Source organism: Myotis brandtii, unplaced genomic scaffold (assembly GCF_000412655.1).
Source record: "Myotis brandtii unplaced genomic scaffold, ASM41265v1 scaffold127, whole genome shotgun sequence".
In the NCBI taxonomy this organism is placed as follows: Eukaryota; Metazoa; Chordata; class Mammalia; order Chiroptera; family Vespertilionidae; genus Myotis; species Myotis brandtii.
The window spans coordinates 2,713,173-2,732,976 of NW_005354464.1; the positions used below are offsets into that span (position 1 = coordinate 2,713,173).

The window sequence follows — 19,804 nt, forward strand, 5'->3', positions numbered from 1 at the left end:
GCAGCCAGAGCAGAGAAGCCAAGCCTCGCTGCTGTGGCCGGACCAAAGGCCTGGGTCCCGGGTGCCAGAGGAAAACTGGTGCTGGCAGCCAGGGGAAGGAAGGCCTATTGCACGAATCTTCATGCAATGGGCCACTAGTAAAATAATAACAGTGGTTATGTTAATGTAGGAAAATTATGCATGATTTTTAAATTATGCATGTCTGGTCTTTAGTAGATACCAACCAATTTCTTCTGTTTTTCTGTTCCCGCTACCTAACATTTTTTAAAATTGTATGATTGTAAATTAAACATCTTTAAAGCTACATTTTTTTCTTTTTAAAGCCTGTATCCAGTATATGTGTATTTACATTTTTCATTTATATGTAAAACAATAGTAAAAGAATACAATTAACTTTTTAAAAAATTCTCACCCAAGGATTTGTTTATTGATTTTAGAGAGAAAAGGGGGTGAGAGAGAGAGAGAGAGAGAGAGAAACATTGATGTGAAAAAGAAACATCAATTAGTTACTTCCTGTATGCACCCTGACCAGGAATTGAACCTGCAACCTTTTGATATATGGAATGATGCTCCAACCAACTGAGCTACCTGGCCAGGGTCAAGATTAACTTTTAAAATATGGCAAAATAAAATAAAATATAGGTATTTTATTTCTTTCATTAAAGTTTGCTTAAATATTAAATAGCAAAAAATATAATGTATTTAATAACACAATACCTAGTAGGGATCTTACACATTTAGGCCTTTGATATATATTGGTTGAATAGACTTGAAATCACTCATTTGTTCATTTATTTATTTTTTAAATATATTTTATTGATTTTTTACAGAGAGGAAGGGAGAGAGATAGAGAGTTAGAAACATCGATGAGAGAGAAACATCGATCAGCTGCCTCCTGCACATCTCCTACTGGGGATGTGCCCGCAACCCAGGTACATGCCCTTGACCGGAATCGAACCTGGGACCTTTCAGTCCGCAGGCCGACGCTCTATCCACTGAGCCAAACCGGTTTCGGCTGTTCATTTATTAAACAAACATTTATTGAAGACCTACTTCACCCCCATAAAATGAGTATTTTTGCTGACTTAGAAAAGGATCAAATGATTTTCTAAGTTATAAAATACAATTGTGTACTTAAAGGTGCAAACAACATGTGTACAGTTTATCAAATTGCTGTAAAATGGCCCTAGCTGGTTGCTCTCAGTGGTTAGAGCATCGGCCCACGAAGGGAAGGGCTGTAGGTTTGATTTTGGTCAAGGACATATACCTCCATTGCAGGCTCAATCCCCAGGCCCGGTCTCTCTCTCTCTCTCTGTCTCTCCCTCCCCTACACTCTCTCTAAAAATTAACAGGAAAAATATCCTCGGGTGAGGATTAACAACAACAAAAAAAAAGTTGTAAAATGAATCCCCTTGTAACCAATCTTCCCACCCAGGTCAAGAAGTAGAACATCGCCAGTGCCCCAGAGCAGTAACCATCTGGCCCGACCCTAACCTCTGCCTGTGCCCCAGCGGTCACCAGGTCAGAGGCCAGTGTGCCCGCAGCTCGGGAAGCTCCAGGGCCCTTGCTTTTGTGGGCCTTTCCCAGCACATTCACTTTTTGTAAAGTTTGCAAAAGTAAACTGTTAGGGTGGCCGAAGGAGGAATGCACGAGGCCAAACGTAGTAAAGGTTTATAAACTCGTTAGGTCATCTGGAGACCAAATGGGCTGAGGCCCCAAATGGCGCCAGCACCCATTTTTGAGGAGTCGGAGGTTTTGAAGGACTCCAGGCGGGCTTTTTCGGTGGGGAACTCCCTGGGTGGTCCGGATCCCGGGAAGGTCCGAAGGGGAAGGATAATGGTCTTAGTAGGTGGAATGTGGTCTAAGCGAAAGGGAATGTCGGTTGTGAAGTGGCCTTTAGGGAGGGGGTATCGATTCAATTATTTTAATCCCAGTTGCCAGGGGAGGGGGTATCGATTCAATTATTTGATCAGACCTACCATAAACATTTTCCCACATTCAGTTAAGACCTCTCTGTACGTTCATAACTAATTCATCATGTCACATTCTTTTTCTTAAATAGGGTTCCCCCAAATTGGATTAGCTTCAGGGCCCACAAAATCTAGACCTGCCCCTGGACCCACTGTCATGAGTATGAGGCATTCTTTGCTTCCTGATGGATTACACAATGTGAAACTGTCCATGTCCCAGTTTAAAATGTTCCAGTATTTCCATGAGCTCTAATCCTTGGCTGCTCGGGGAGCTGCTTAGAGAGAATGGACTGGCTTTTCACAGCAGCACGGTGTATGGTTTGGGGTTTGTTTCACAGAAATGAACCACTAGAGCCTCTGCTTGGCTTTCTCTTCTTTATGAGACAGCAGTCACGCCCCGGACTAGTGCCTCGAAGGCAGAGTCACTAACAGAAGGCTAGCTTGTTAGACACAGAATATTTACAACAAGTTTGAATAGTCTGCCACCATTTAAGAGTCAAAAGATGTCACGCAAAACATTGGCTTTCTGACTTCCTCTGAGCATGTGGGAGATGTGACCACTCTGTCCCACATTCCCGGAGGCGCTGACTGGGTGGAGCTGAGGAGCAGCTGCTTGCTGAGGCCACGCCTCCTCCCTGAACCACGTTCCCTCACTGACGGGTGTTATCTGAGTGTTCGGTCCCTTTAGGCATTTGGGAACCCGCTTTAACCTAGTATCTTGTGTTAGAACAAAATGGTCTCTTCAGTGATTTTGAAAAATTAAATTTAAAGACAGCAAGGAACAAGTTCCCCCAAATACTACCAGGTGCCTTTCTTGCCTATAGTTCCTGAGCTCTTCACAAAGGTGCATGTAAGGAACCTCCCCAAATCGAGTTAAATGACCTAAGTGTACACATGAATAAAATTAGAAATGTACAAAGGTTCATCTCAAGGGACATAACTTCCCACTTAGAAGCAGTAAGAAGCACTAAGTCTAACTCTGCGGTTCCTGAATTTTTGTGTGAATCAAAATCTCACCTGGAGACCTACAAACAGATGGCTGGGCCCTTCCCCAGAGTTTTTCCTGGCTCAGTCGGTGTGGAGTGGGGCCGAGAGTGTGCCTTTGTAAGAGGTTCCCAGCTGCTGCCCATACTGCGGGCCCTGGAGCACGCCTTGAGAATCCCTGAGGCATGCCACTCAGAATGTGGTCCCCAGGCTAAATGCCCGGGAGCGGCCAGGAATGGAGACTCCCGGGCCCTGTTTAGACCAGTGGAATCAGGATCTGCAGGTGGTTTGTAGGAATGTTACATGTTGAGGTGCACCAGACCAACTTGTCCATTCCAAAACCTTCCTGGTTAAAGAAAAAAAAAGCACAAAAAACAAACCCTTGGGCCATTTGCTAATTATACAGAATACCAGGCCTTTCCCTTAGAAATTCTTATTTAGAAATCTATTTTTCCAACCATTCCAGGTGATTCTTATCATCAGGAAAGTTTAGGCTAAGGATCATATTAATAAATCTAAAGAAAGAATCTATATAATATGAAAGCCTAAACGTTCTGAACATCCGGAATGACCAGAATGACTGGTCGCTATGACGCGCACTGACCACCAGGCGCCAGACGCTCAATGCAGGACCTGCCCCCTGGTGGTCAGTGTGCTCCCACAGCCAACCTCCCCGGGCCGGCTGACCTCCCACAGTCCCTCCCCCTGGCTGGCAGGCCCCAATCACCTGATCGGGGCTGGGTCCCGGGCTGGGACAGGGAACCAGAGGTGGGTGGCGACAGGTGCAGCCCCTTTCCCAGGAGGCCCAAGGGCCAGCTCCCTCCTTGGGGCTGGTGGCCAACCTCCCATGCCCTGTCCCTCCCCCAAGCCAACAGGCCCTGATTGGCCCACTGCCCACCTGTCATGGTGGCGGTGCAGCAGTGAGGGAAGGAGGAGGGGGGAGGCGGGGAACCATGTGGTGGTGGGTGCCGATGATGGTGGGGCACCGATGATGGTGGCGTCGGCATCCAGTGTCCATTCCTTCCACTCCTGGCCCGGTGACCGTTCCCTCTTCTCTGGCCTGGCCCTGATCGGCCTGGCCCCAACCGGCCCTGATCACCGGCCAGGCCTAGGGACCCCACCCATGCACGAATTTCATGCACCGGGCCTCTAGTATGTTAATAAAATGAGATGAGCAAATCCTATATAATAAAAGGCTAATATGCAAATAGACAGAACAATGAAATGACCAGTCGCTATGACACACACTGACCACAAGAGGGCAGACACTCAATACAGGAGCTGCCCTCTGGTAGTCAGTGTGCTCCCACAGGGGGAGCACCACTCAGCCAAAAGCCGAGCTCACAACTGGCAAGTGCAGTGGTGGCAGGAGCCTCTCCCGCCTCCGTGGCAGCACTAACAATGTCCGACTGATGCCTTAGGCCCACTTCCATAGTCAGAAATCCCCCAAGGGCTCCCAGAGCGCACAGGCCTGTCCGAGGGACCCTCCCCACCCCTGCCCCCAAGTGTGTGAGTTTCATGCACTAGGCCTCTAGTGAAACATAAAAAATGGGAAATCCCAGGGGAGAAAATTGGTAGCATGTCTTCAACCATGTGGAGCTCTGTAGCTGCTGGTATGCATTCCTTTTGTAGAGAGAGACACATCAAATCGTCAGATCCTCTAACAAGCACCAAGATCCTTTTATCTGGGTCCCTTCTCCTCAAGAAAACTTGTCATTACAATTTGGCTTCCACGTGCTTTTAAAGCCAGGAGAAACACACCAGTCAAATCAATACTCTAAGTATTCTGATGTGAGTTACAAGTACATTTCTCACTGGGAATCAAGAAATCAAGGTGTTGACATATTTTTCTGTAGGTTCTATTAGTGCAGCGGTTCTCAACCTGTGGGTCGCGACCCCTTTGGCGGTCGAACGACCCTTTCACAGGGGTCGCCTAAGACCATCCTGCATATCAGATATTTACATTATGATTCATAACAGTAGCAACATTACAGTTATGAAGTAGCAACGAAAATAAATTTATGGTTGGGTCACAACATGAGGAACTGTATTTAAAAGGCCAGAAGGTTGAGAACCACTGTATTAGTGCCTCCAAGAGATCAAAACACCTTTGTTTGAATAACAAAATTAAATTGCTAGGCGTGTGTTTATCTTATTTTATTTGAGGAAAGGACAAATAAAGTAGATTTCACTATGTCGTTTTTAACTTTTTAAATATACATTCATTTAAGCAAGTCGGATTTTTTGGAAAGGAAAATCACAATAGAAGTGTGCAAAATATACAAGAAATGAAACATCTAAAAAATAGTGGATAATGAGGAAACTATCTTTAAATTAATAAATTCCTCAGTTTTGCCCTGTCTGGTGTGGCTCAGTTGGTTGGGTGTCATCCCATGCAATGAGGGGCCGTTCCATTCCCAGTGGGGTGTGTTCGGGAGGCAGCTAGTCGAAGTTTCTCTCTCTCTCTCTCCTTCTCCCTTCATCTCTCTTTAAAATCAATTTAAAAACATATTAAAAAAACTCAGTTTTTATTAGTGAAACATCAGCTTTAGTTAAGTCACATTTTCCTCCTTCACCTGTCTCCACAATTCTCCAGGAGGAGGGTGAAATTTTGCCCTTTTGCTTAAAAGAACTAAACCATCACTGAGTCCACCTACTATACATTTTTTTTCCAGACATCAGGTATGTCCGACATCCTTTTGCAAATTCCATATCTCTGAGAGTTGCACTCATTGCCTGTCCATCCACCACTCAATCCCACCATTTTCATCTGAGAGATTAGCAAACTCCCTGTCAATGTGGAACATGGTATTTCTATTAAGGTTTCAAGTGAATAATCTTATTCTAGAAAAGAAGCAATCAGAGGACCAGTTTGTCTGGAGGATGTTTGTCGGGAGGAGTGCTCCACCCATGAAAGGTGGTGTCTGTGTGTGGGGAGTGACTCAGCACAGGAGTCCCTCACTCCCTCCCCAGAGCCACAAAGGCCAGTCTCTCCTCACTCAACTCCACTCCCTTCACCCTCCCTCCACCAAACCCAGGGGGCGTGGCTGAGAGTGAGACTTTGTGATTGGCCTTTTAAGAGGGTGTCTGTGTCCCTAGCAGACTCCTGTCTGTGCTGGAGTACTGAATCCCCACTGATTTCACAGCCAGATGTTATGTGGGTGCCTCTTCCTGTTTCGGGTGCTCTGGGCTAGGAAGCCTGGTTTGCGGTTGGGACCCCACCCTTCTCAGGGGAACTTTGCAGCTGGATCTCCCTCCAGAATTTCAGCCACCACCGGTGAGAGCAGGGCCAGCCCTTTTCACGTCTTTGTCCTTCCTACCGGTCTCGATGTGGCCTTTCCTGTAAATCCTTGGTTACAAGATTTCTCTTCAGCTTGTCTTCCGTTGGCTATTCAGGCTGACTGCTCTATATTTAGGTTGTAATTCTAGTTTGGTCCTGGGAGGAGGAGAAGTGTAACCTACCTTTTAATATATACATTTTTACTTGGAACCATTGGAATGTACTATCTATTCAAAAATTAAATTTATACTTCTTTGGGAAGAGACTAACAATATTTACATGACCAAGGAACTAAAGACCTATGGCTTATCATCCTATAATAGATCTTCAATAATTATTTGATGCCTTGTATTAATGGGAAATGACTCCAGGTGAAGGTGTGTGATGGGCCAGGCCTATGAGAGCAGAAGGGAAGGTCTGGGGCCAGGGCTGCCCATCATGGAGAAGGCAGTCTGCTTACACTGGCACATCCACTATGGTGTTCCAAGTGGGGCCGGGTGGGCACTAGGGGAACAAACTTGGGCGGAATGCCAGTCTGAATTACAGTGAACACGAAGCCTGCTTTCAGTAACAGAAGAAACCACATGCTCTTATGATAGAGGTGGTAATGATAAAGGAATAGGAATAATTGAGAGAAGTCCCCAAGTTATCTTTTTGTTGTTTTTGGTGGGGTTTTTTTTGTGAGGTGGGAGTGAATTTGGAATGAGAATTATAATTATTTCTAATCTCATCAGAAGGGTGGTATGTATGAAGAATGATGTTAGCCACCCAGGAAGGAGGGAGGTACAGCAGGGCTGTGGCTTGGAGGTTTAAGGAGGAATACTCACTGTACTTGCAACTCACTGTGAGAGACTGAGCCAGTTAGAGGCACCAAGGCATCCTGATTCCTGGGATCCAGAAGGTGGGAGACAAGTGTCGGGGTGACAGGGTAATCACTAGTATCAGGGATGTGATACACCCCCTGCTCCAGAAGGAATGGTGTCCCAGGGTTACTCACAGGGAGGGGGCAGTGTGACTGAGAGCTGTGGGCCGGGCCCCCTGGGAAGCCCTAAACACAGTCTGGTGGGGAAGTACCACTAATGCCCTCAGAGAGCAGTGAGTCATCAGCAGGAAGAAGCCAGTGACCCAAGGTTCCCTGCTCTGGGCATGGAGCAAGCTCTTGGGCACATCCAGCTCCTCCTCTCGCACCATCTCCCTCTTTCTGGGTGTCTGGTGTGAATATCTAGGCGTGCTTTTTGAGATCCTCTGATGAAAGGTGCAACAGAAGGGCAAAGTATTACTATTAACACTGTAAATATTTTAATGACAACAGCAGAAGTGCCACAGGCAGGCAGAACAGAGATGCATATTTCAACTTCTAATATTCCTAAAAGAACCGGTGAAGAATAGCAAGAGTGAGAAGAGAAGCTGATTGTGGAGGAAAAAAAGATGGTGAGTTCAACTAAGGAAGAGACCTCCTGCTCTGGTCCCAGCAGAAGTGGTGATGCCCACCCACCCACACTGAGGCTGAAGCCAGACCCCAGGGTCTTTCTTCCTATGCACACGTGCGACAACTGATGGGGCAGATGGAGCGAGTCCAGGCCCAGCCTTCATGCGAGAGGTGAGCTGCTTCCGGGCGTGCTGCTGTCCCATTAGCGCACAGGCCAGCCTGGGAGCAGTGTCCCAGAGGGAGGGGAAGATGGGGCTTCCCCTGACAATACCACTTGGGAGACATGGAGCAGGCTAGCGCTGTGGAGGGAGCAGAGAGGGGACAGGGCGATGCATGTCCAGACAGAATGTTTCACCCCTGTTGGACCTGGGCATTTTGCTGGCAAGAGAAACCAGCTGGCTAAATTTAGAGCAGTTTCATAATTGCTCTCGAGCAATAACTGGAGTTAGAAATTAATAATAACTACCAGTTGAATATAAATGATGTTCCAGGCGCAGCGCTAAAGGCAACCTCTACATTTTCTCATTTATTCTCCAAAACAACCCTATGAGGTCGTGCTGCCGGCCCATTTTACATGGAAAGTGTCTTGCCCAAGACACGACTATAAATAGCATGGTTAGGGTCTGAATGCAAACATTTTAACTTCAAAGTTGCTTGATGACAATGCTATGCAGCCACCCCCCCCCGCCCCCCCCAATGATTAAAAAGCAACCACCAGGGATCGTAAATTTTGTTATTTTCTTGCTTATTCCAGGCCTGAACACATTGCATCGAGAATGCTATTGTCAAAGATAAGGTAGCAAATTGCTTTCTTCCAACTATATGACTCTGGTTTTGACCCATGCCTGCAAATGGGTCTTATCCAAAAGAAGAGCTACTCTTACCCCCTTACCCCCCGCCCACTGATTTTTAGAGAGAGCGGAAGAGAGCAGGAGAGACAGAGAGAAATATCAATGTGAGAGAAACACATCGATTGGTTGCCTCCTGCACACACCAGGACTAGAGCCCGGGCGTGCCCTTGACCAGAATCGAACCCAGGACCCTTCTAGCCACAGCTTACGCTCTATCCACTGAGCCAAACTGACTAGGCCGCAGTGGTCGGCAAACTCATTAGTCAACAGAGCCAAATATCAACAGTACAATGACTGAAATTTCTTTTGAGAGCCAAATTTTTTAAACTTAAACTATATAGGTAGGTACATTGTTATTAATTTAATTAGGGTACTTCTAAGATTTAGGAAGAGCCACACTCAAGGGGCCAAAGAGCTGCATGTGGCTCGCGAGCCGCAGTTTGCCGACCACTGGGCTAGGGCAAAAGAAGAGCTACTTTTAAGTCAAGAAGATGTGCACTGAGGTCTATCTTCCCTACCGGACCGCAGCCCAGGCTTCCATATTTGGTGCCTCTTTTGGATTCACCGTCTTCAGTCTCTGTCTACTTTCCAATCTGTACTCCAGACTGTGGGCTGAAATAACTTTGAAAAACTTGTCCGAGAATCTCCAGGACTCCCAATTGCCTCCAGAATAAATCCTTCCCTTGTTGGGCAGCCACTCCCCAGCCCCTCTCTGCCACACCCCAGTGGTCCAGGCCTTGCTGGCTCTCTCCGTGCCAGACACAGTGTGCTTTCAGGCCTTAGTTACTAGCCCTGGCCAGTCCCTCCTCCTGTAACGGCCTTGCCTTACCTCCTTTCTCCATCTGGCCAATGGCTGTCCGGCAAAGCCTAGGCCCAGTATCTCCGCTGCTCCATCAGCTTCCTGACCCAAAGTGGAATTTCTTATTCCACTCGCCTGGCCCACCATGGCACCTAGAGCACAGGTGTATTATATTACTATCAATCAATTATATGACCTTTTTTCTATACAGTTGGATTCTGTTTCCATTAATTAGTATAGGGGCAAAACCTACTTCTTACCATCTTTGTTTCCAGAGGCTGTAGAACACAGCAAATGCTCTATCTTTGGAAGAAACAGAGGAAGTCACATACCAGGGAATTGCTTACACAGCGCACAACTGGCGATGAAAGGATTCAGCCGGTAGGTGGGTAACTGGCCTAACTGGCTTCAAATTCCTTCTTACACATTATCACCCGTGAGCAACACAGTCGCTTAACGAAATAGAGAACTCTACCTTGTTCCACGGACGGATATGAAAGAGTGAAAAAGCAACCCAAAATTTCTACCAGAGGACCTCTGCTTTTCCCTCTTGTAAATACAGTTTCGTTTGGACAGGGGAAAAGATTCTGTTGCTGAGACTATAGTTTAAAATGCACTGGTTTGGATGGCCTAGTCCTTACCTATCTCCCGCCTATGTATCTGTAAGAACTTCTTCCTAACTAGTTTCCCAGCTGATAATTTTTTCTTCCTCCATCCAACTTGCATATTGCGTATTTGAAATATAAAAGTTTACATGGAACATGTTAATTACAAAACAGAATTGTATAATAAACCAAACAAACCAACCACCCAGTCCTACAACTAAAACACTCCTGGTAGCTTACATCTCCCTGCATCTACCTCACCAGTCTGAACGCTGTGCCTGATACCTGGAGCTAATCACCGTCTTTCACTTGGAACTTCTCATTCTATAATCATGCATTGCTTGACAATGGAGACACATGCTGAGAAATGTGTCATTGATGATGTTGTCGTTGTGTGAACATCATAGAGTGCACTTATATCGACCTAGATGGTATTGCCTACTTCACACCTGGGCTGTATGGTTTAGGCCAGTGATGGTGAACCTTTTGAGCTCAGCGTGTCAGCATTTTGAAAAACCCTAACTTAACTCTGGTGCCATGTCACATATAGAAATTTTTTGATATTTGCAACCATAGTAAAACAAAGACTTATATTTTTGATATTTATTTTATATATTTAAATGCCATTTAACAAAGAAAAATCAACCAAAAAAATGAGTTTGCGTATCACCTCTGACACGCGTGTCATAGGTTCGCCATCACTGGCCTAGACTCTAGGCTATAAACCCGTGCATCATGTTACTCTACAAAACAACATGAGATTAAATCAAGCTCAAGAGAAAATGATTCAATCAAGAGACTCCATGAAGAAAAGATGTATGAGGCTGCTGCTGGTGTGACATGGCAGACTTTTACAGCAAACTTTTTATAAGTAGAAAAAGTACATTCTAAAATAAGAATATAGTAAATACATCAACCAGAACAGTTGTTTATTAGTATTATCAACTCTATGTGCTGTATATAATTGCATGTGCTATTCTGTTATGGGACTGGCAGTGCAGGTGTGTTTACAGCAGCATCACCACAAACACATGAGTAATGCGTTGACACTATGACAGGTGGGAGACAGCTTCCACTATAATCTTACGGGACCACCATGTGTATGCAGTCTGCTGACTGAAATGTCGCTCTGCTGCCTGTGACTATATATGCATGTGTATATGTGTACACATACACACATATGTTTAGATATATATTATATACTCTGTGCTAGAATATATTATTAATATTTAACTTGGATACATTTAGAAAAAGTAATTTTACAGGAAGTGTGGCTAAGTGTAGAAAGCCTCACTGTGCTAAATACTTTTTTCATGCTTTCATTAGGAAAAAGAAACCTTTCTATTTTATTTTTGTCTAGATCAGTGGTTCTCAACCTGTGGGTCGCGACCCCTTTGGGGGTCGAACGACCCTTTCACAGGGGTCGCCTAAGACCATCGGAAAACACATATATAATTACATATTGTTTTTGTGATTAATCACTATGCTTTAGTTATGTTCAATTTGTAACAATGAAAATACGTCCTGCATATCAGATATTTACATTACGATTCATAACAGTAGCAAAATTACAGTTATGAAGTAGCAACGAAAATAATTTTATGGTTGGGGGTCACCACAACATGAGGAACTGTATTAAAGGGTTGCGGCATTAGGAAGGTTGAGAACCACTGCTCTAGATCCTGTTTGTTGCTATTACTAATAGATATATGGCCCTCTGCATTTTCACATTTCCACTGAAGTATTAATTGTTTGTTGAATGAGTTATTGCTGCATATGAGACTATATTATATGTTATGGAGAAGACAAAGAAATATAAAAGAAGGCCTCTGCTTTAAGATGCCTATGATTTAATTGGGAAAATAAGACATAATTATGTCAAAATTTACGTGGGAAACATCAGGTTCAAAATTAATCTGTCCCCTGGCTGCCAAGGAAGCAATTCCACTGTCAAGAAAGTGATGAGAAAGGTACCAAATACTAAAATTGGAAATGCTGAGTTCTCAGATAAATCTGATTACACAGCTTGGTTAGAATGTTCATTTTTCCAATGAGGCAACATGAAAGTCAATACCCTGAGATGTGAGTGGGGTGAAGACGGATGCCATCTGACTGGTGCAGAAAACAGGCATTTTAGGAGCCGGGTACAGAGTTCTGTGAGCAGCTATATGATCAGGTAGCGTTTATATAGGAAGGAGAACCCAGGGGGCAGTAGTGGGGGTTGGGGAGTGGAAGTCAGGGACTAGCAATGAAGCAGGGATTCTCTGTTGAAAATGAGCAAGCTGTGTTCTACACTGAGGAGCAGACCTGTCCAACTGGAGTGGGAGGTGCTTGGGGGGCGGGGGGAGGGGGGCACGCTAAGGGAAAGGTGTGAAATTTAGGTTGGGGCCTGACTGAAACTGGCAAGGAAGGGCAGGTTTGGATTTGATCTTGCAAGCAGTGGTTGCAATGAATTATTTGTCAGCAGGGAAGTTTATCTGGCTACTAGAGCCCCTTTCAGAAGCTGACATCATTTCACAAGGTTGAGCGTGTGCTACCCTACGACCTAACATCCACTTTTATAAATGCACATATGCACTGGTGCACTAAGAATGTGCATTGCTGCCCTGACCGGTTTGGCTCAGTGGATAGAGCGTTGGGCCGTAGACTGAGAGGTCCCGGGTTCGATTCCGGTCGAGGGCATATACTGTATGTTGGTTGCAGCCTTGATCCCCAGTAGGGGGCGTGCAGGAGGCAGCTGATCAATGTTTCTCTCTCATCGATGTTTCTAATGCTCTATCCCTCTCCCTTCCTCTCTGTAAAAAAATCAATAAAAGTATATTTTTTAAAAAAAGAATGCATTGCTACATTTCCCACAATAGCAAAGCACTGGAAACAATCTGAGTTGTTCAGCAGGAGAAGGGGTAAGGACTATGGTATGGCATCCACTGGAATACTATGTAACAACAAAATAAACCGGCTAAGAGCATCAACAGGGGTGAATCTTGGAATCACAATACGGAATGAAAAAACATGTTCCAGGAGATACAGGATGGCACTACTTTTACAGACTTCCAAAATCAGCAAAATCAACTGTATGTATAAATATATGTAGACTTACATTTTGACTTATTTATTCTACTTTTTTTTGTTTGTTTAATTCTCACCTAAGAATATTTTTCCCATTGATTTTTAGAGACAGTGGAAGGGAAGAGGAGAGACAGAGAGAGAAACATTGATGTGAGAGAGACACGGCGATTGATTGCCTTCTGCATGCACCCCAACCGGGGCCAGGGAATTGAGCCTGCAACCGAGGTATGTGCCCTTGACTGGAATTGAACATGGGACCTTTCAGTCCATGGGCTAACGCTCTATCCACTGAGCCAAACTGGCTAGGGCAATTTCTTCTACTTTTTAAAGAATATATAGTAAACTCTATTCTTAGAAAAGTAGTCAAGTGCTGCACAATGATGTTTTTGTCAAGGACTGATTACATCTATGACAGTGGTCCCCCAAGAAATGGAGCTGAAATTTTCCTATCGCCTGGTGACATAGCCATTGTAGCATCATAGCGCAAAGGCTGCAAAAATCAACAGGGCTGAGGCTGCCATGGCAAACAGCTTTAAGCTGGGTGTGGATGCGGGTGACACTGGGGTGCTTCTAGAGGTGTGCCTGAGGAATTAGCTAATGAGGAGTGCATAGCTGAAGAAGAGATCAGAGAAAAAGAACCGGCAGAAGAAAAAAGAAGGCCCAACCCCCAAGGAAATTCTTAGTGAAAGCTGTTAGCAGAAGCTTTTGCAGATTGCATCAAGCTCCTTAAAAAGTTTGAAAACACGGACCCCAACACTGAAAGGTTTTCATTAATAGCAATGTTCATGATGCCTTACGTACTTGCAAGCAAATCTCTGATTAGAAAAAAGAAACAAAAGAAGTCAATGACCATGGACATATTTCTGAGGAGCGACCCCCCTCAGGAGGAGCCTAGGGCAGTCCTTCTGGAGGTGCTCCAGAAGGCACTGCTATCGTACGTGACAGCTCCCGGAGTGTCACAGCCCGAGGACACTGCAGGGGGACCAGGGGCGGACGTGGAAGACACATCTTGATGATCCTGACCCTGAGTAGGTCTAGGCTAACGTGTGTTTTTGTCTTAGTTTTTAACAAAAGGTTTAAAAAGTAAAAAAAAAACTTAAATAGAAAAAAAGCTTATAGAATAAGGATATAAAGAAACAATATTTTCGTACAGCTGTATAATGTGCTTGTGTTTATCACTGTGTTACAGTTGCCTAAAGTATTCAGTACAGTATCTGTTGTTAAGTGGTGCGAGATTGTATATATATTTGTACAACCTTAGAAGGTGCAATAAAGGCAGAAGCAGTCTAGACAGAAACTTTCCCATCAAAAAAACAAGAGCTAACACCCATGCCTGTAAACGCCCCAATAAACTCCCTAATAAGGTGAAAACAAAACGTTGGTTGAGTTTAGCTCTAGCCATCTGGCCCTGAAATGTGTTACTGTCATTTTTATCATGATTGTAGCTGGGAAATAACCCACTGAGTTAAATGACCTTTTCTCTTCCACTCATTCTCTTCTGATAAAGTTGCACCCGTCTTCCTAAAAGAGACCACATGGTATAAAATTTGAGGCAGAAGCAAGCCATAGTAGCTTCCAATAAAAAAGTGTAATTCAATTTTATTAGTATGAAATATTTTAAGATAATTTATTATTTGTGATCCAAGTGTATGATTCTCAAATACGAAAGGGCTTTAACATAATCATAGAATCATTTAATAAAACCCCGAGAAAAGCAGGAAGGCACTTGCTCTTTTTGGTGTAGAGATACTGTACTTAAGATAATGTTTCGCCGGCCATCTCTTTGATGGGAGTGTATTCTGCTTCCCTTCCGTCGGATTCCTCTCACTCAAACTCGACGAGAGGAGCTTGTCTGTTGGCCTGAGCGCCTTCTTTGAAGAGCACTCTCTTGATGGTGCCGTCCTTCGGAGCCTTTATGGTGTGCTGCAGGGACAAAGACACGGCCGGTTGTCACACTAATGAGGACCGAGCACGTACCGAAGTCAGAGTGAAAAACGAAGCCAACTGCTTTGATGTTTTGTTGTCTATCAGTGTTTCCCAACCTTGTTCATGTCACAGAACAGAGAAAATAACATGTGCATGGTGTGCCAGTGGGCTGACACACCTGCAGCCCACTCAAGGGCACCGACTAGGAAGCTCCCCACCTTCACAGTAGAATTGCACCTGGAAAGCTTTTAAAAAGCTTTGGGCCCCTTTCTGGGAGATCCCAGTTTAACGGGTGCAGGGAAGTCGTTTTGAAAAGCTCCCACGTGTGGCTTACAAAGTGTGGCCAGGTCTGAGGACCACTGGCCTTTAATTTCCAACCACGTGAAAACCTAAAGAGCTAATTGAATGTGACTGAGGTTTTCACTTTGACACTGAGCGCTGGCACCCTAGGTTTGGCCCTGGAAAACACCCATAGCTAATACTCAGTTGGGTTACTGCCTGAATCTAAGATATTAATAATTTCATTAATTTCAGAATCAAATTTTTCACAAAATTAAAATGAGAAGAATGTTTGTTTTTTTCTGCAGTTAATGCTTTATCAGCCCATGGCTCTTAATATGTAAAATGGCCTTAACTTACTAAATAAGGGAAAAGAACAACTAGGTCTGCTAACCGCCCACAGTTTACCTGGCAACTGACCTCACGATTGCTCGTACTTACCTCCATCTTCATGGCGATCATGACCATTAGAGAATCTCCAGCTTTGACCTTGTCTCCAGCTTTTACGAACACCTAGAGGTCCAGAGGGACAAGTTAATCCTTGGAAACACAGAGGTCCTCTGTGGTCCACAGAGCTGATACACAAATGAACACAGTGGACGCATGAGTCTGCGGTTGTCCTGTCTGCCAAAGACAAAGGCACCATCGGAGACCTACAGGGCAGCCTGGCATCGCTGGCACTGTTGTCAGCAGGAGGCCCTACTTGGTTCCCCATTCCCACCCCCAAGCCATCTAGTTTTCCTTGAAGCAGAGTAATATGTCTCATATATCTTGAGACCCTTTTGTATTTTCCATGGGTGTACAGACAAGACACACCACCCATGTACATGGACAGCAGTGTGGTGATTGTGGAGGGAGGGAGGGTGGGTGGAGGTGGAAGGGGGTATAGAAGAGATAAATGGTGATGTAATAAATAAGTAAATACATACATACATACATACATACGTACCACATACATACATACATACATACATACATACATACCACCAACTGGGGAGAACTACTATACTTGAATGTCTTCACCATAGTCAGAGTAGGAGGCCTTGCCTCTGTTTGTCTAGTTTTTAGGTTGTCTAGGACATAGTGTTTCAGGTCTTCTGGCCCAGTGCAGTAAATGTATAGACTATCTTCAGGTGAAAAAATTATACTTATTGGCAACCCCAGAAAAATATCTCTATTTTCCTTTTTACATGTATAAATGAACTCCTGTAGCCCATATGGTCTGTTTGTGTGTGTTTTTGTTAAAAGAGTTATCAAGGATGTTTGGAAACACAGTAAACTTAGGCTCTACAGTCAAGGTATAGAACCAAAACTATGAAAAATGAGAAAGAGCCTTGAAAGCCCCCCAAATCTGCAATGCTGGGTGAGGCCTTCGTGTCAGAGGAAATCAATGGTCTGGGTTTAGGGCCCAGTTTTGGGGAAAACATGCATCTTTACATGTAAGACCCTGTTCTGCACCCTGTTCTGCACCCTGTGCAGCAATGCCCACGTCCTGGGAGGCCAGTGGGGACTGAGAGTGAATGAGTTAAAGGCAGACCGGAGTCTCCAGCTCACACTGCCTCTCAGGCAAACATTTCCAGGGGGACGTTTGGTGAAATCACTCAAACTACTTAAATAGTTTTTTATTCTTTTTTTGGAGTGGTACCAAGAAGACACAGTTGATTTTTAAGACTTAAATGAATTTGAGGGGATGCTACTACATTCAAGTATTTAAAAGGAGACTTCTGACCTATTACCACTTGAGGGTATATCAGTATGGATCTCAACTCTGGATACATACTGCACTCAACACCAAACCACATTGTTCTCCACCAATACCAGTTCTCCACATTTTAACACTGATGCAGTTATGTACATTAGAGAAAATGTCACTATTTATGATAAATTGTTGTTAAATTTAACAGTACAAAACAGTCCTTTTGCCCTGGCCAGTGTGGCTCAGTTGGTTGAGCATCAAGGCCACCACTTAGATTTGTAGGCAGGTCACATGCCTGGTTTGTGGGCTTGATCCCCAGTAGGGGGCATGCAGGAGGCAGCTGATTGATGTTTCTCTCTCTAGTTGATGTTTCTCTCTCTCCCTCTCCTTTCCTCTCTCTCTCTTAAAAAAAAAAGTCAATGAAAACATGTTTAAAAAAGACAGCCCTTTTGAATAATGCTTGGTGAATACTCTTATTTTAATCATAACAAGGCAATTTAAATTATTTGTACATTTATGGAAATTCCCATTTTCAAAATTTTTGTTAACAGTGTTTATTGTACATTAGGTAAATTGGTATTTTCACTGAAGACTGTAATATAGAACTTGAATCTATCATAGAGTCCCTTGATTTCTTGAAATGAATGCTTTCCAATGAGTGACATTTAGAGAGGAGAAAAAGAACATATATGGCATAGTTCAGCAAAGACGTCTATTGGGCCTTATTGGGCATTATTCTGCACACGTTCGCATGGTTACCTTCTCAATGGTTCCAGTCATGGGCGCTATGGCTCCTCCCTGAGTTCCTTCTGAGCTCACTGAGGACAAGTATTTGGGGACTGGAATGTCAAACTGAACAGTTCCTTCCTATAAACAGGAAACAAACCAGAAATGAAATCAATATCTTGTTCCTGTAATTTTACTAATATACCTGACGTGATTATTTTCAGGCTATCTGTTAAATGTTAGTCATCTTTAACACCAGGGTTCTAATCCAGCTTTGTGACCTTGAGAAAATTACTAAACTCCTTGGTTTTGGTTCCCATTACGCAGGGGTAATGGTATACAAGCCTCAGAGGGGATGCAAGGGATTAAGATATATCACTGTTGGTAAAAGACAGCCACTGTCTGGAAGCTATTTTTAGTAACATCTCTGCCATCAAGTGCTTAGTCTGAGGGAGGAACTGTTCTTAATAATTATATTTATATAATTGTCACAATAACCTTATGAGGTAGGTATTGTTATTATTCCTGTTTATAGATGAGGGAACTGAAGACCAAAGTCACACAGCTGCTCAGTGGTTTGAATTTGAATGAAAGCAGCTTCATATTCCAGAACGTCAGCTCTTCGCCACTCACCATCCTGCCCCTTCCATCATAGGGTCACAGCATACTGACTACGGGAAGGAATGCCTGGCAAAGTGAGATCATCCTCGACTCCATATACGTTACTTCATCACTAAAGGCACCTCCTCACTAAGGACTGTGATCTGTGAGATGGTTCCCACATGTGAGAAGACTCTGAAGAGACCACAGTATAGTTGATAACCCATGCGGAACCCTAAGGTCTCTTGATAAACTCCTAGCCAAATCCATGCAAAGCCTGCCTCAATCATCTGCCAAGAGAACACCCCTCACCCCACTCCCTTCCTACTGACCACCTTGCCCACAGGGAACATCTGGTCCAGCTCCTCTCCCAATGGCCACCTCCTCCCAGATCCCCAGGGTTTCAAGTATCAGGAGGATGGCAGTTGGGGAAAGGGTTAAGGTATCAAATCCCTGAGAGAACAGGCCCACTGAGCAGGGAGATATTTTGATAAGAAGGGTGTAAGGACATGTTTCAGAATTAAAGGAAGAAAATGAGTATGTGTCTATCAATGAGAATCTGTGTGAGCAAAAGAAGAAGAGAAAGCCGGAATATGGCAAAGAAATAGAGCGGAGAGGGAAACACAGAAGAGATTGAAGGAAGTGGGTCTTTCTAATCCCCCCGTCTCTGGTCAAGCAATTTTCTCCCAAACACCAACAGAGTTATTACAAAGAAGAGACCTTACCACAGAAAATAGGTAAATTGTGTTTTCCAGGATAATTAACTTAGTTTTACTAGAAACTCCATTTATAGAACATTTCAAGTAAGTACAGTCTCCCTCACTATGAAGATCACCAAGGACTTGGAAAGTTTTATCTCCAATCTGAAAAAAGAAGAAACAGAGAAGATCCTTAAAGTAAATGAACAACACTACATAATTAATAAAATCAGAATTAGTTTCAAAAGGTAACAGGTAAAATGTGTGTTTTTTTTTAAAGTCATGTAGAAACTTTCCCCTTAAGATTCATAAATGAAATGCTCTAGGTAGAAATGTAGTAAGATAATGAAAGGAAAGCATAGTTACATGACATATTCATAGCACTCACAATGCCACAGATAAAGGTTCATGCAAGAATAGCAATACATGTGAAATAGAAGTATAAATCAAACAAAATTATTAAAATTTTGTTGGATATATATATATGTATATATTACATGTTTGCATTCATTTCTGAGTTTCCAAAGTCAAGTTTAGTTTTACTGTGCCAAAGTCAGTAGTGAAAAAAGCCAGAACCACATAATTAGATGGTATTTCTTTTATCTCACCAGCATGTAGATCCTATTTATGGGTTTCAGTTACGATTTAAGAAGATAAGTTAGCTGGATACTGATCACAATTTTCTCTAAGAGAGAGAGTTCCAAAGAACAGATTTTACACTTAATCTTTCAAGGCAGCTGGCAAAAGGACATGAAACCATTCTGTTTTAAAGAATGTTTTCTCTCATATATACTCAAACAAAATTCCCCTTACATACAGAAAACCCATTTAAATCTCTCTCTTTATTTTTCATCTCAATTCCCCTGATGTTAGTGTCAAAATCCCGCAGCTA

General features: G+C 43.7%; 1 protein-coding gene and 1 long non-coding RNA gene across 2 annotated transcripts in view; both read right to left on the minus strand.

Moving 5' to 3' along the window:
- The window catches only part of LOC106724959, a 7,775-nt gene extending 4,312 nt beyond the window's left edge, over positions 1-3,463 (minus strand). Inside the window, exon 1 of the long non-coding RNA XR_001360780.1 lies at positions 2,988-3,463. This is a non-coding gene — a long non-coding RNA (uncharacterized LOC106724959). The remainder of the gene's footprint in view (positions 1-2,987) is intronic.
- Positions 3,464-14,556: 11,093 nt separating this feature from the next.
- The window catches only part of MCCC1 (methylcrotonoyl-CoA carboxylase 1 (alpha)), a 56,843-nt gene continuing 51,595 nt past the window's right edge, over positions 14,557-19,804 (minus strand). The window contains exons 16-19 of the mRNA XM_005859503.2: positions 18,940-19,077; positions 17,648-17,755; positions 15,634-15,705; positions 14,557-14,910 (exon numbers count right to left, since the gene is read on the minus strand). Coding sequence (XP_005859565.2) covers positions 14,812-14,910; positions 15,634-15,705; positions 17,648-17,755; positions 18,940-19,077 — 417 coding nt within the window. The 3' untranslated portion in view covers positions 14,557-14,811. The remainder of the gene's footprint in view (positions 14,911-15,633; positions 15,706-17,647; positions 17,756-18,939; positions 19,078-19,804) is intronic.